This window comes from Phalaenopsis equestris, unplaced genomic scaffold, assembly GCF_001263595.1.
Source record: "Phalaenopsis equestris unplaced genomic scaffold, ASM126359v1 Scaffold227203, whole genome shotgun sequence".
Classification (NCBI taxonomy): domain Eukaryota; kingdom Viridiplantae; phylum Streptophyta; class Magnoliopsida; order Asparagales; family Orchidaceae; genus Phalaenopsis; species Phalaenopsis equestris.
Genome location: NW_018245200.1, coordinates 21,275 through 37,233, shown reverse-complemented (window position 1 = coordinate 37,233; position 15,959 = coordinate 21,275). Strand labels below are relative to the sequence as shown.

Genomic DNA, 15,959 nt, shown 5'->3' with positions numbered 1-15,959 from the left:
GGGAGAAGCCTACTCCTATCACCAGAGTTCGTACAGTGTTTGAAAGATTAGCCGCCAAAGAGAAGTGCAGTGTCGCTGAGTTGCTTAAGCGGATGAAACAAGGCAAATGATTTTGATGAGAATAAACTATGCAAATGGTCATTTGACTTTTGTCTGGAGTCATTTTAGACCTAGAGTCTATAAAAATGACAACATAGTAGACAAATAAAAGTAAAATAGTCCTCCGGAGGTACTATTTTAACTCGTATTAAAAGACTCAGAGACTAGTTTGACATTTTTATAAACTCTGGGACTAACATGACACCATGTAATTAGTCAAGGGACTATTTAGGCACTTTACACATTCTGATGATGATAATGATGCCAAAAAAATTAGTGGTTGGATGACGTGATCATGTGTTAACATGCAGACAATCCAAACTCATCTCAAAGAAAAGATGATCTTTCGAATGACCACAAAGTCAGTTGCAGAGCATGGGATAACAACATTCTTTATCAGCAATAAGCTAAATCCATAGATCATTCCCTTACCATTTGCTGAGGTGTCTCTCCAGTTCCAAGGAGGAACTCCACCAGCAGCCGCTGCATCAGCTGATGTTATAGCAAGAGGAAGGCCATCAGGATCTAAACGTCTTTCCAGATTAAGAGCTGACCTTCCACTAGCTAAAAATTCACAAAACAAATACCAATAAAATATAATGGAACGTTAAAAGTATGAAAATTTACACATTCCATAAAATAATAAGGAAAAATAAACTAAAAAGAACAGAATCTAACAGTGTCTGGAAACCAAAATTGAAGAAGACCGTATAAGCTAACAAATCTAATTTTAGAGGACAAAAAATCTTTAGCAGGAAAATCATTAATTATTTAAAACTGCCCATTGTCTCCAGGTTCAAATGCTACATAAACAAGAATACAAACTAGGAAATACAATTATTATTAAAGCACGTACTTGTCAATAGGTAAGTGCATGTACATGCCTACTGTGTCTTCTTTTTTTTTTTTTTTTTTTTTTGCTGAAAACATCCTAACTTTATTTAGTTTGATATATAGTTCTCTGCAAAAAAAAGGGAATATTGGGGAAGCGGGGCAAAGAGAGAGGTTTTTGTTCATGTCAAAGATTTGTAAGGATAATTAAGGTACCAATGACATATACATATATTTCAAAAAGGAAATCGGTATTTGACAGAGTCCCAAACACCGATTTCCCATGCACTAGGCCCCATGATGAGAGCCTGCGCTATGTGTCTAATTATTCGAGAACTCAACGCCACTGGGGATCAAACCCGTGGCCTGAGGGGACTTACAGTGAACCCCACCAATATATATATAAAATACCACTTTTTTAATTAAAAAAAAGAAAAATGTAACTTTTTATTTATTACTTGCATTTATTATTATTTTCTATATAATTAGTCTTGATATTAACTCTTGGTATTGGATATTAGTAATATTTTTTGCTTCAGGATGATAAATTTATTTGTAATAATTTGAGAAGTGACCAGTGGGGTTTAAAAGCATAACATGCTAAGTTAGTCTTCAAGTTTCTTTGAATATAAGCTAAAATATTCCCACCATAAATTATTTCAACTCCAATTTCACATTTTAAGAAATAAGGATTAAGATAAACCCATGGTGGGACTATTTTGAGATTTTACTCATCATAGTTTATAAATTAGTTTGTAGAAAATATAATTATTTGGCTCAACAAATTTTTTTTTTCTTTTATCAGCGTTTATTTTTTTAAATTGAATTGTTCAATTATTTTCCTCTAAAACATCTAAAGTCAAAATAACACAATATCATCTATATTAGTAAAAAGGAATTTTGCTCAAAGATTGTTGATCGCTTGAAAATTGATTTGAATTTGAGTTTTACTTGAGATCAGATAAAAAAACAAGTTCAGTTATTCGAGGCAGGGTCGGATTTGAGATCAAATTAAAAATAGATTTTTTATTATTGTATTATGGATCAGACGGTGGATATGAGCTGGCTATGTTCGGACTGAAGATAATGTTGCGGAGTTAATCGCTTAATACTAAATCTAAAAGTTCCATTCCATTCCCAATCGCTCTACCATTCCTTTAGTTTCTTTTGAAATCTATTCTTTTCAAAATCCTTAACTTTAGGTGAGGTTGAGGAATCATGCCTCTGGCGGTCTGGCCTCACGTTTGGTTGTTCGATCTGATTTTCAACAGATTTGTGTCTATTCTTCAGCGCATCCTGCTCTCTCTGCTTTCATTCTTTTGAGTCGCTCACATATTTAATACTTGGTAAATTGGTTTCTTCTTCTATCCTAACTCTACTTCCCAAAAATCCTAGCCACGCACTCACATAGACAAGCTTGTTGCCTGTCAATTTCTATCATTAAGAGCATCTCTCTGTCACTTGCATTCACTTGCCATTACTTACATTTATGCAAGGTTGCTAGAAGTTTAGGGAGCCTCACTGGTATCTTGAGTCTGAGTTATAGTTGTGCTCGAAATTGCAAAAATTCTTTTTATTTTATTTTGTTTAAGTTGTAGTGGGGAAAACAATTCAATATTGTTGAAATTGTGTTTCATTTTTTTCTTTATTTTATTATTTATTTGTTTAATGTAAGACATATGACTTCTATTAGTTTTATGTTACTGTAATTGTTTTCTTGTTCATCGGAGCACATATGATGCATTTCAATACAAACTTATATTGAGGTCAATCGTATCCTAATTGAACCACTGATCGGTTTTTTTAGTGGTTGTTTCGTTGGAAGGATTTGTGGTGCACTATAATTCATTTACAGATATTTGAGGAAATTATGCGTTTGATACGAATAAGTGCAAGTACAATGTAAAATTTCAATTCACTATTCAATTCATTTTAACTAAGTTTAGAATTCAATCTATTTGATCAAATTTGAATCACTATAAAATGCTATCAACAAACTGTTGCTCGTCGCCACCCCCAACCGCATGTCGACCCCCGCAGTCGTCCATTGCCCACCGGTCTCCTCCCATATAAATTATTATATTATTTTCACTCTACTTCAAACCTAACAAAATGAAATAAGACAAATTTAGCAAATCAATAGTAGATATTCGCTATAGATCTTTGTGATATGATAATTCCACCAATTTTCTACTTGGATGGAATTTTTTATGACATGATATGTGTTTCACAACCCTAACCCATAACAGCAGGCTAACATTGCTTCCTCAGAAACAAACTAATTTACAATTCAAGGTTCACAGCTCCTCATCTTGATCAGATATCTGATCCAAATTTAATCTCACCAAAAGCTCTTAAACCATCAAATCCTTTTAAACATAAATACAATAAATGACTAATCAATCATAAATAAATTTGATAATCATAAAACTCACTATATTTGATAAAAAAAATTAGTCTAACCCAAAAAAAATTGCCATCTCCCATTTGGGCTTTCAGATCCATTATGTCTTCTCCAATAAGTCATCTAAACCAGTTCTCAGCCTTTAAGCAGTTCTCAGCCTTTAAGAATCAGCAGAAAAATAATTGCTGCTTTTTTGCATGTACTGCCCAGGAGAAGCATAAATCTAAATTTCAACTTTGGCTGCTTGTAGCTGCCTCTTTACAAGTGCATTGTAGATCCCATTCTGGCTTAGTAACTCATCATGAGTCCCACTTTCCGCTATCTGTCCGTCCGACACGACTGCAACGACGTCGGCACTCTTAACCGTTGACAGCCGATGCGCTATCACGAGCACCGTTCTTCCCTCCATTAAGGAATCCATAGCATCCTGCACAGATGCCACATGGTTGGGGGTCAATAGCTAAACAATTAACTTCATTATATGGGTAAGGTTCGGTCTCTTATCTGAAATTGACCCGACTCAAAATTAATTGAATTGAATAAAAATACTAAACGAGTTTGTCAACCCGCTTAGTATCACCCGACCGTTTGATCACGTATAACATAGAACATAATAGTTATTTGGGTCAAATTCAGGCCAATTTTAAGTAATTTCGGATCAATTTTGGGTTAGCAGGTTAATTTTGAGTTAATTTTGTGCTCATAAGTCAACCTGAACTGAATCCAATCCAAAAAATATTCAGGTCAACCCAAATTATGATTTTTTGAGTCGAGTTTGGTCGAGTTTTTGACACCCCTGCAACATCTACAAACCTGAACAAGATATTCGCTCTCGGCGTCGAGAGCGCTCGTAGCCTCATCTAGGAGAAGAACTCGCGGGTTCATCAGTAGAGCCCTCGCGATAGCTATCCTCTGCTTCTGGCCTCCGGAAAGTCTGATCCCTCTTTCACCAACAAATGTTTTGTATTGTTCGGGGAATTTGGAGATAAATTCATGCGCATTTGCCATTTTCTGCATTGGAAGTTAGGTTTGGTGTTTAGTTGACAATAGATAAAGCACGAGAAAGATCAGGAAAATTTACATACATACCTCACAATTCTTACATATATACATATCTAACACCTAAAGTATGATATTTATACTCATAACATTTTAATGTCATAAGCAAATATGAAGGTTTAGGTGTCAGATATGTAAGCACATAAGAATATGTTGAATGTACGATTATAGGATGGGATAGAAAGTTGGTGCTCACAGATGCATTTTCTATGTCTGTGCTGCTCGCTTTTCCATCTAAGCCATAAGCAATATTTTCTTCTATTGAGCAGTTGAAGAGGACAGGCTCCTGGCTCACTATGCTCACCTGCAAAAAATAATTGAGTGCTCAAAATTTTTTTTTCAGCAAGTTATTTTTGAAAATTTCACATACATGCCATTTAAATCCTATGCATTTACATCTAAACCCTAAACATACCTAACACCCAAACTACTATTTTTTTACGTGTACATGTCAGCTTACCTGTATATGAAAGTGTTCTTCACCTTTTAAAAAGTTAAAATAGTGATATTTTGTTATGCCCTCTCAGCCCTTGCACGCGTCGGTCCACCCTGGACTGGCTGAAAGCAGTGAAACCGGCCCACAGGCAGGCCGGTATTGGTGAAGGGAAGGGGAGCAGACAGAAGGAGCCGCAAAAGAGGGGAAGGAAAGGGTGGGGTCCGCTAAGACCATAATCACCGATGCAATAAGGAAGAGTTAAAGGAGTTTGGAAGGTAAGTTTTTGAGGTTTTGTGAGAGGATTCTATTAGAGGGGAAACCTAGGATTTGTTTTCTTTTATGATTGTTTTTGTTTGACTACTGTTTACTTTCTTCGTATAGTGTTCCTAGCGACGTCTAGGATTTGGGAGAGGCGATCTACCTCTCAAAAAATAAATTAAATTTGTGTTTTGCTCGTTTTTTCTTTGATTTTTGTAAGAGCAACCCTTATTTGTATTTCTTTCACCTATCTAAAGTTGATATGTTAGAAGAAGAAGCAGAGCAAATCCGATCGGGAATGTAAGAAATATTTGCTATCATGGAGGTATATTTTCTTCCATTGAAAGTTGAATGAATGATGGATTTGAAGGCATAGGTAAAATGCGAGAGATGATGAAAAAAACTCATGGAGATGCCATCCAAGGCCGTGCCGACTGCTCCAGTTGGAAACCCTAACCAAGGGTTGATCAGGGAATCCCTGACCATGTTAAAGGGGAAGGAGATCAAGTGAGAAAACAATGAAGAAGCCAACATCTACCTACAAGAGAGTCCCCCTAGGGCTCTGAGAGGAGGGGGGCTGGCCGAAAATTGGAGAAGGGATGTTGGAAATGGCACAAAAGAGTATGATGGAGGAAGGAGGGAATCAAGAGTGGGATATGTTGATAATCACAGGAGGGAGTTTCACCCTAGATACATGGGGGGAAATTTCGGAGGGAGAGGATGTTGGGGTGGGGAGTTAGGAAACTGAAGATGTTAATGTTCAAAGGGAAATATGCACATGGATGAGTGTATCAGGTGAAGCGATACTTTGCAATCAACGGGTTGACTAAGAAAGAAACGCTCATGGCAGCCGAATTATGCTTAAAGGGGAGGCTTTAGTGCGGTTCCAATAGATGAAGGCAAGGTATCCAATGCACTCATGAGAGGAGTTTAAGTATTGCTTGTTGGAGTGTTTCCAAGCCGTTCGGGAAGGAGACCTTCAAGAACAATTCTATGCTCTGACTCAGAAGGGAATGATTTATGGAATACCGGGAGAAGTTCGAGCTCTTGTCAGAAAGGTTGATGGGGATTTCTGCAGCAGGACTGAGAGGGAACTTCTTGGAAGGCCTAAAACCTGACATACGAGTAGTCAGTAGCCTCTTGAGACCGCAAGGATTGAGGGAAATGATGGAGCTCACTCCGATAATAGAGGATAAGAAACAGGTGAAGAAGTCATGCAAAGACGTCAGGACCGAAAGATTCTATAAGAGCACCGTGACAGCCACGATACCGAGGACACAGACGGTGTCATTTTAGAAAGAGACGCCAAAGGAGAAGAGTACATGACCACAACCGGGGGTAATTTCAAGCACCTCATAAATGTAGAAGTACATGAGCTAAATGATTGTGTTACTGCAGTGACGAGAAATACGCCCCAGAGCACTGTTGCAAGGAACACACTGGTACTTATAATTCAGGAGGAGAATACAGAAAGTAAGGAATCAGAAGAGGAAGCAGCGAAGGAGAAACATCTGTATTTGGATGTGGCAGAGATGTCCCTCAATTCGGTGGTGGGATTTACCCCGAATCACATCATGAAGATGAGGGGATGGATCGGGGAATAACCGGTGGTAGTGTTGGTGGATATCAGGGCTGCAGGGAGCTTCAGTTTGTGGAGAAGCTTCTGCAGGGAGCTTCAACACATGATGGGGACAGGAAAGGTGAAAAAAAGTCGAGGAATTTGCAAGGGTTGGTTCTGATATTACATGACCTACATGTGGTAAAAGACTTCCTTCCTTTAGATCTGGGCAGCAGATATGTGATTTTTGAGCTGAAGTGGCTGCGAAAATTGGGAGAGATGAAAGTGGATTGAAAGTTCTTGACGATGGAGTTCCAAGTGGAAGGTAGGAAGCTGGTGGAGAGAGGAGATGCTAGCTTATGCAAAACCATGGCGTCGCTCAAAACCATGGCGTCGCTCAAGTTGATTTGGGGAATGGGACTGGGTTACTTGGGAGGAGGTTCGAGATCCAGAGCTGACAGAGTTTCCGAAGGGGGTCCAATAGCTCCTACAGAAGTTTACTAATATTTTTCAGCAGCCAAGCGGTTTACCTCCCTAGAGAGAGCACGAGCACACTATTACCTTGAAGGAGAGTGTTTCTCCCATGGTGTTAGCCCATACAAGTATCCCTAGATTCAAAAGGATGAGATAGAAAAGTTGATTCGAGAGATGCTCGAGATTCGAATTATAAGGTCTAACGTGAGCCTTTTTTCCAGTCTCATCCTGTTGGTGAAGAAAAAAATGATAGTTGTAGATTCTGCGTGGATTACTGTGCTTTGAACAAGGAAACAGTGTTGGACAAGTTTCCTGTTCCTGTGATTGATGAATTTTTAAATGAGCTTATGAGGCATTCATTTTCTTAAAAATTGATCTTAAGTCAGGGTGCCACCAGATCAAGATGAAGCCAAAGGATGTGCACAAAACAACATTCAAGACACATGAAGGACATTATGAGTTCTTACTGATATCGTTTGGCCTTACTAACACCCTAACGACATTTCAATCCCTCATGAATAGGGTTTTCAACATTATCTCTGAAAATTTATCATAGTTTTCTTTGATGATATTCTGATCTACAGTTGTATAGAGATAGAGCATGTGAAGAAACTGAGGACAGTCCTGGAGACGTCGAGGGAGCACCACTTGTATGCTAACTTAAAAAAATGTCCTTTTGCATAGTTACATGTGGAGTACTTAGGACATGTGGTGACCAAAATAGGGGTAGCAGTGGATCAGTCCATGATCAAGGCTATAGTTGAATGACTTTTACCAAGGAATTTGAAAGAGCTGAGAGGATTCTTGGGACTAATAGGCAACTACCAGAAGTTCGTGAACGGTTGAAGAAAGACAACTTCAATCGAGGAGAAGCAACAAAAGCAAGCATTTGAACATTTGAAGAGGATCATGACTAGCGTACCGACATTAGCACTTCTAAATTTCAGTAAACCATTTGTGGTGGAGACGGATGCATCTGATACGGATTGGGAGCAGTGCTAATGTAAGATCAACGACCAATTGCCTACTGCTAGGTTCTTACAACCGGAGTGAGGCTAAAGTCGGTATATGAGCGAAAATTGATGACCATTATCTTGATCATTCAGAAGTGCCGGCCTTACCTATTGAGACACCATTTTTTGGTCAGAACAGATCATAGGAGTTTAAAGTATCTTTTGGAGCAACGAATGATGACTGAGGAACATAAGAGATGGCTATCCAAGTTATTGGGGGTATGATTTCGAGATTTAGTACCAACCATGATTGCAGAATAAGGCAGCTGACGCACCGACGAGAAAGGTGGAGAAGCCCTAATTAACGACCTTATCGGTACCCTTGGGTCCTAGATTAGGAAGTCTTGAGACGAGAGCAAAATGGATGAGGAGCTAAGGAAGATAAGAGCCAAATTACTACGAGATCCGAACAATCATCCAAGATATGCATTGAGGGGATAACAACCGCTCCACCAGGGGTGATCGTGCTACCTAATTCGTTGGAGTATATTTTCAGATTATTACAAGAGTTTCATGACAGTGCGATCAGAAGACAATCAGAGGTGTAGAAGACCTACAATTGTAGGGCAACAACGCTTTATTAAATGGGGATGTGTGGAGACGTCAAAAACATGAAGACAAAATGTGATGTGTGCCAGTGACACATGTATTTAACCACGCCACCAGGGGGGTTATTACAACATCAGCATTACCGGAGAAGGTTTGGGACAAGTGACAATTTATTTTATCGAGGGCGGTCAGAAGAAATCACGGTGATTATGGTGGACGTGGATCGCCCAAGTAAATATGCACATTTCATTCCCTTAAGACATCCCTACATTGTGATCTCAGTCGCGGCGGTGTTTATCCAAGGAGTGGCCTGTTGCAATGGATGCCGAAATCAATTTGTATCAGATAGGGACAAGGTGTTTCTCAGCCATTTCTGGAAAGAGGTATTTAGGTTGCAAGCGATAGTCCTCAAAAGGAGCATCACTTATTATCCCTAAATAGATGGGCAGACGAAGGTGGTCAATAAGAGCGTTGAGACATGCCTGCGTTGTTTTGTATCTGATATACAGAAGTTTTGGGCTAAGTTGATTGAATGGGTCAAATATTGGTATAATACTCGTACCACACCGCAACATAAACACCCCTTTCAAGATATTGTATGGGAAAGATTCACCTCACTTGATACATTATGGGCATATCACTACATCGGTATTGAACGCTAATCAATACTTGGAGGAGAGGAACAAGATACTAGTAGAGCTCAAGGGGCATCTTCTGAGGGCTCAACAAATCATGAAAAGGAAAACATATGGACACAGGAGAGAGGTGCAATTTGAACAAGGGGACATGATCTCCTTGAAGCTGAAATGCTATCAATATAAGACATTGGGGTGATGACACGCATCAAGATACTTTGAGTCTTATGAGGTGATGACACGCATCAAGGCAATGATTTACCGTTTGAAGGTACCACCATCGTCCGCACTACACCCGATTTTCTATGCATCACAATTGAAACGTGTGATGCCTACACTACCGCCGACGCTGACAGAAGACTTGGAGATGATTTTGGAACCGTTAGAGATCGAAGGAGTGTGCGGAGTAGGAGGAGCAAAAGAATGCATTAATCAAATTGAAGGGACTGCCAAACTATGTGCGACATGGGAGCCTTACAAGATAATCCACTATCAGTTTTCATTGCAAGGTACTTTTTTGGGAGGGGAATAATGTTACGCCCTCTCATAGCCCTTACACGAGCCGATCCACTCTAGACCGGCTGGAAGCAGTGGAACCGGCCCCCAAACGAGCCTGTCTTAAAAGGAAAGGGTGGGGGGTCCACTAGTGCCATAATCACTTATGCAATGAGGAGAAATTAAAGGAGTTTGGAGCAAAAGTTAGGAAGAAAAATTTTTGAAATGCTGTGAGGGGATTCTATTAGAGGGGGAACCTATGTTTTATTTTCTTTTATGCTTGTTTTTGTTTGGTTGTTGTTTTCTTTCTTCGTGTAGTGTTTCTAGCAACGTCTAGGGTGTGGGAGAGATGATCTGCCTCTAAAAAAGTAAATCAACATTGTATCTTACTTTTTTTCTTTTGTTTTTCGTAAAAGCAACCCTTGTTTAGGTTTCTTACACCCATCTATTGTCGTTTCGTTATGTTTTGTTCGCTGATTTTGGTACCAAGGCGTATCTTATTTTTGATGTGATGTGAAAGATTTGAGTGAAAAAAAATGTAAAAACCAAAATTTAGGTGTTAGATATGTAAAAACATAAGAATTGGGGTACTCGTAAATACACCTATTTTTTCCTGCCAGAGTGAGTGCTCGAACCCGATACCTTGGGATTCTTCACCTTGTTTCCAACCAATGTGCCACACATTCAAACACTTTGTTTTAATATTGAATGTTACAGGATTCACCCAACAATATTTTTTGCAAGAATTTATGCATATTAATGACATTAAATGTGTTTGAACATTTCACTTACAAACTGTGAGCTCAAATAATGCAAGATAAAGGTGCATTTGCATTAATTCTTATGTATTTACATATCTAACTCCTAAATTGTACTTTTTCTAACAACTTATACCACCCCAAATCTTTCGCATCACATAAAAAAATACCTCTACTTTAACTTTTAAAAATTGGAATGCACCTTTTCATGTATTGGTAAGGCAGCATATATATAAAATTTAAAATTGAAGTGTTAGATATGTAAACATAAGAATTGAGTGGTATGAATGTAAACCTTCGAAGATATAAATAGCATTTTGTAAAACAAATAAAGTTGTTAATACAGTTTCATACATTCACATGCGCACGCGCGCACAAACATAAGAAGTGCTAGGTATGTAAACATAAGAATTAAATGGTATGCAAGTAATCCTTCGAAGATATAAATATCATTTTGCAAAACAATTAAAGTTGTTAACACTGTTTCACACACACACACATTCAAATATGCAGATATATCATATATTAATTCGAAAATTAAACTTTATAATGAGCAAACAATGGGGTCTAAAATATATAAAGAGATGGAAAATACCTGTCTGTGAAGATAACGATGCGATATTTCCTCTAGAGGGACTCCATTCAATAGAATTTTACCCCTAATGGGGTCATAAAAACGCTCAATCAAGCTTGCTATAGTAGTCTGTAACAGGGCATTAGAGGGGGGATGAAGGAATCTGATGCCAAATTTTGAGTAAAATAGAACGGGGAATAGAAAAAAGAGAAGTAAAAAATTTACCTTTCCACCGCCACTTGGTCCGACAAGAGCAATCTTTGATCCAGACATCAACTTCAAAGTAATGCCCTGCAGTTCAAGAAATCACCCCAGCAATCAGTTTTTTAATTGGGGCAATTACACACATACCCATCCAATTCTTATATATTTACATGTCTAACACTTAAATTTTGTTTTTTACATTTATGCCACTATTTATAGGCAATGTGGAATATATGTAAATTTACTCGAATTGAGTGGGATATATGTAAATCTTCCTTCTCTATTTTAACAGATCAATGCAATATCAGCACTCATGCTGTAACAATTTCATCATTACTAAGACACTAGCATAAGCAAAAAGCTGATTTTCAGTAAATAATAAATACATTATAGGAATCAACCAAGTTTTAAGAGCTTTAGTCAGAGGGTCTCAGAAGAATATTTATCAAAAAATCAAAAGAAGACAAAAAAAAAATTTCTGAAAGCTGTTTATGGAAATTTGTGGCATACAAATTACATGATAAATTCAAGCTTGCTTGTTTACTTGGGACCCAAGCTTCCTTTCCTAGCAAACCATAATAGAAAAACTACAGTGTAATTACATCACAGCCCTAAGCTTTTTAAACACACTTAAAGAATATTTTTTAGCTAAATTTTTACATACACACCACCTAATTCCTAAATATTTACCTATCAAAAACATAAGCTTCACTTTTTATATTTATACCACCTAACTCTTTTCTATCTCATAAAAAATACCACCATTTTAACTTTTAAAAAGTGGAATACACCTTTCATGCATTGGTAAAGTGGCATGGCATGTATATTAAAATTGTAGGTGTACGATGTGTGAGTACATAAGAATTGAGTGGTATGTAAGTAAAAGATGCACACGTTGAAAATTGCTGGCGTTGTTTAGCGCCATGGCGGGGGCATTGAAGGAACATAGAGACCAAACCCCTGCAAATTATTGTAAAGGACCGAAACCCTGCGAACTATCGCGATTCGGGAGGAAGCATCGCGAGGCTGCCGCAGCCGTCTTCATATAGGAAGTGTTTTGTCAGGATTCTTTTTGCCTTCCCACCACTTCATTTTGTGTGGGAGTTTTTGCTCTTTATTTCTTTCCAATTTTTCTCCAGTGAGAATCTATAAATTGTTGTTTTCTGAGTGTAATTGTCAGTTTTGGCAGTGTGTTTTGGCAGTGCTTATTTTTAGATTCCTGTGTGGAGTCCTTCCTATTCTAGGGCAGTATTTGAGTAGGTAGTGTTGCTCCGGCTGTTTCCCACTCCAAGATGGTGTTGCATACTTCCCTTTTACCTTCCCCAAATCTTCTCCTCCCTTCTCCTTAGCCACTCGCCTCTCCCTCCGTCACCTCAACACCCAGTCAAACCCTTTCTTGTAGATTATTACTGTTGTCAAGCCCTCCCCCACTTCATCCCAACAGTCGGCAGCCCATTACCTAAAGCTGTAACTCGCTATCCCACCTTCCTACCTCCTTCACAACTCCTCCCAACCACCCCACCACCCGCTGCCAATCACCTATCCCCCCCCTAAAATCCCCCCCCCCCCCCCCGCTGCCCCCCGCATCCATTGGCTACCACCATCCCCTCCAATCATCCCTATCCATCTAGCTAACCCCACCCCCCACTAAGAATACATTTTAGAGGTGTTTGCTTGTGGCGTTTATGTTTGTGTTATTTCGTCCGATTGCGTTGCATTATTTCTCTATTAATAAAAGTTTGTTTTCTATTTTCACTATTTTTCCTACTAGTTCAGATATCATTTGGTATCATAACTAGGCCAACCATAATCTCATCCTAGGGTTTCTTAGCATCTGCGCTTACCCCAACTACCTCCACCAAAATTTTTCCTTTCTGATTCCCAAACCTTCAACAAGAATTTGACATAACCCTAATTAACTCCTTGTTGATTTTGAAAATCAGCAACAACAAATCAAATTTTCTACACCATTAAAGAGTCTCCTACACCCTCTTTTACCTCCCAACCCTGAACCCTAGCCATGCCACCAGCAAGATACATGCACGAGCTTTCTCGGGAGGAGAAACAACGAGAGCTTCGTCGCCTTCAACAGAGACTTGCGGAGGTTGAAGAGTTAACTCAAGAGGAGGTTACCTTCGACCCAAATCTGGAGAGTAGAATGGGAGAAAGAAATCACGATTTGAATCCCTTCTATGAGGAGATTTTCAACGAATGAAAAAGATAGGCCACAACATTTCGGGATCCAGTGTCACAGAAGTCCTAAAGAGGGATATCTGAATCCCTCCCAGAGGGGGAATTCCCAAGAGGAGCACCAGTGGGAGAACACAAACCATTATAGAATCAAGGTGGATTTATTTGAGTTTGAAGGAGACATGGATCAAGGTGAATTCCTTGAGTGGCTGCAAACTGTTGAACGGATGTTCGAGTATAAGGAGGTGCTAGAGGATAGATGGGTCAAGCTAGCCGCCACTAAGCTAAATAAGAGCGCATCCCTATGGTGGCAAAATGTGCAGAGGCAGAGAAAAAGAGAAGCCAGTGAGAAGATCACTAAGTGAGAGAGGATGAAGAAGGCAATGCAGAAAAAGTACCTCTCACCCACTATCGCCAGGATATGTTTCTGAAACTCCACAACATGCAGCAGAAGGATCTTTCAATGAAGGAATTTACGGCCTAATTCGACCGCTTACAACTAAAGTGCAAACTAATAGAGCCAAAAGTGCATACAGTAGTCTGATATCTTAGAGGATTGAAGTCTGCCATTAGCAATGTGGTGCAGCTGCAACCTAATAGATGCTGGGAGATGTACAAACAAAGGGTTTGAAGGTAAAGAGACAACAAAAAGTAGAGTAGACAACAACCATCCTTTAGGTAACAACCTTTAGGCAAGCAACCATCTACAATTACCACGACCGACAAGCCTGAACACGAGAAGGACAATCTGAATTAGAGTAAGAAGCAGCAGCAGAAAGACAGCCCCTCCAACATTGTACCAGCCAAGAAATGTTTCAAGTACCACGATTATGGCCACATAGCCTCCAGCTGTCCCATGAGCAAAGTAGTCTCACTTACTGAACAGGGCACCGTGGAAAGGATTAGTGATGAAGAGAAAGCTGAGAAACAGGGTGAGGTGTATCAGCTTCCCATAGATAAAGAAGAGGCGCTCGTGATTCGACGAATCCTGCAGACCGATGACACTAGAGATTTGCATTGGCTTTGCCGCAATATATTCTACACTCGCTGTACAGTGAACGAAAAGGTATGCAATCTCATCATTGGCGGCGGAAGCAATAAGAACGTGGCATCGACATAGATGACAGAAATTAGGACTCATAACTCAAAGGCATTCTCATCCATATTCATTGACATGGCTAAAAAAGGAGAATCGGGCCAACATCGATCGGAGATGCTTAGTAGAATTTTCTATTTGGGGTCAGCTACATGACCAGGTGTGGTGTGACGTGGTTCCCATGGATGTCTGCCAACTTTTGTTGGGACGACCATGGCAGTTTGATAGGAGGACTTAGCACGATGGATTTAGAAACAAGTATTCTTTCACTAAGGACATGAAGCGCATCACTCTACTTCGACGGAGTCTGAGGTCACAGGATCCCTTATCATTAGAGCAGTGTTAGTGGAACCAAATTTAGTGGTGACACAGAATGAGTGAACAGAGATACCGACTATCAACACCAGACAAATGCGATAGAAAAGATTTCAAGACCTCACAGTCGACATCGTATTGCGAGCTCCACCGGGCAGAAGGGTTCAAACCTCTTCACAACACACCAGATTGATCGCCTGTGAGCTACTTTGGGAAAATTCAACAGTACATGCGGGGCACACAGCCCCATAAAATGGGATCGAGGTGGATGTTTACTTGCAAGTGGGAGAAGACCCTCAGGTATCTCAGAAGACAATGCAGTCGCCAGTGGGATCCATGGGTGGCTGACGACGAAACGGGAGCGTCGACTCCTCCAACCCCGGAAGACTGACACGAACGTTGAAGGAACACGGGGACCTAACCTCCATGAATTATCATAAAGGACTGAACCCCCGCTAACTCTCACGTAACCAGGACGTGGGATGGCAAACTATCGCGATCCAGGAGGAAACATCGCGAGACTGCCACGCCCTTTTTTTATTTCTTTCCTATTTTTCTTTAGTGAGAGTCTATAAATTGTTGTTTTCTGTGTAATGGTCATTTTTGGCTGTGTTTATTTTCAGATTCCTGTGTTGAGTCCTCCCTATTATAGGGTTGTATCAGAGGAAGTAGTGGTGCTATGATTGTATCCTACTCCAAGGTGTTGTTGTATCCTTTTCTTTTACCTTCCTTAAATCTTCTTCTCCCCTCTCCTCAACCACCGACATCCCCCTCCGTCACACCATCACCCGGCCGATCCCTTTTATGCAATTTATTACTGCTGTCCAACCCCTCTCCCCCACTACATCCCAGCACTTGGCCGCCCATTACTTGCAGTTGTATCTCATTGTCCCGACATCCTACCTCCTTCCTAACTCTTCCCAACCACCCCACTGCCCGTTGCCGACCACCTAAAACCTACTTGTTGTCCCTATAATTCTGCACCTCCCCCTCACCCCCACTCGCATCCCT

General features: G+C 39.8%; 1 protein-coding gene across 1 annotated transcript in view; it reads right to left on the bottom strand.

Moving 5' to 3' along the window:
* Positions 1-3,133: 3,133 nt before the first annotated feature.
* Positions 3,134-15,959, bottom strand: part of LOC110037931 (ABC transporter B family member 25) — a gene marked incomplete at its 5' end in the record, with an annotated part of 27,423 nt that continues 14,597 nt past the window's right edge. The window contains 5 exon segments of the mRNA XM_020742671.1: positions 3,134-3,761; positions 4,148-4,345; positions 4,590-4,697; positions 11,165-11,272; positions 11,369-11,434. Of these exon segments, the coding sequence (XP_020598330.1) occupies positions 3,558-3,761; positions 4,148-4,345; positions 4,590-4,697; positions 11,165-11,272; positions 11,369-11,434 (684 nt within the window).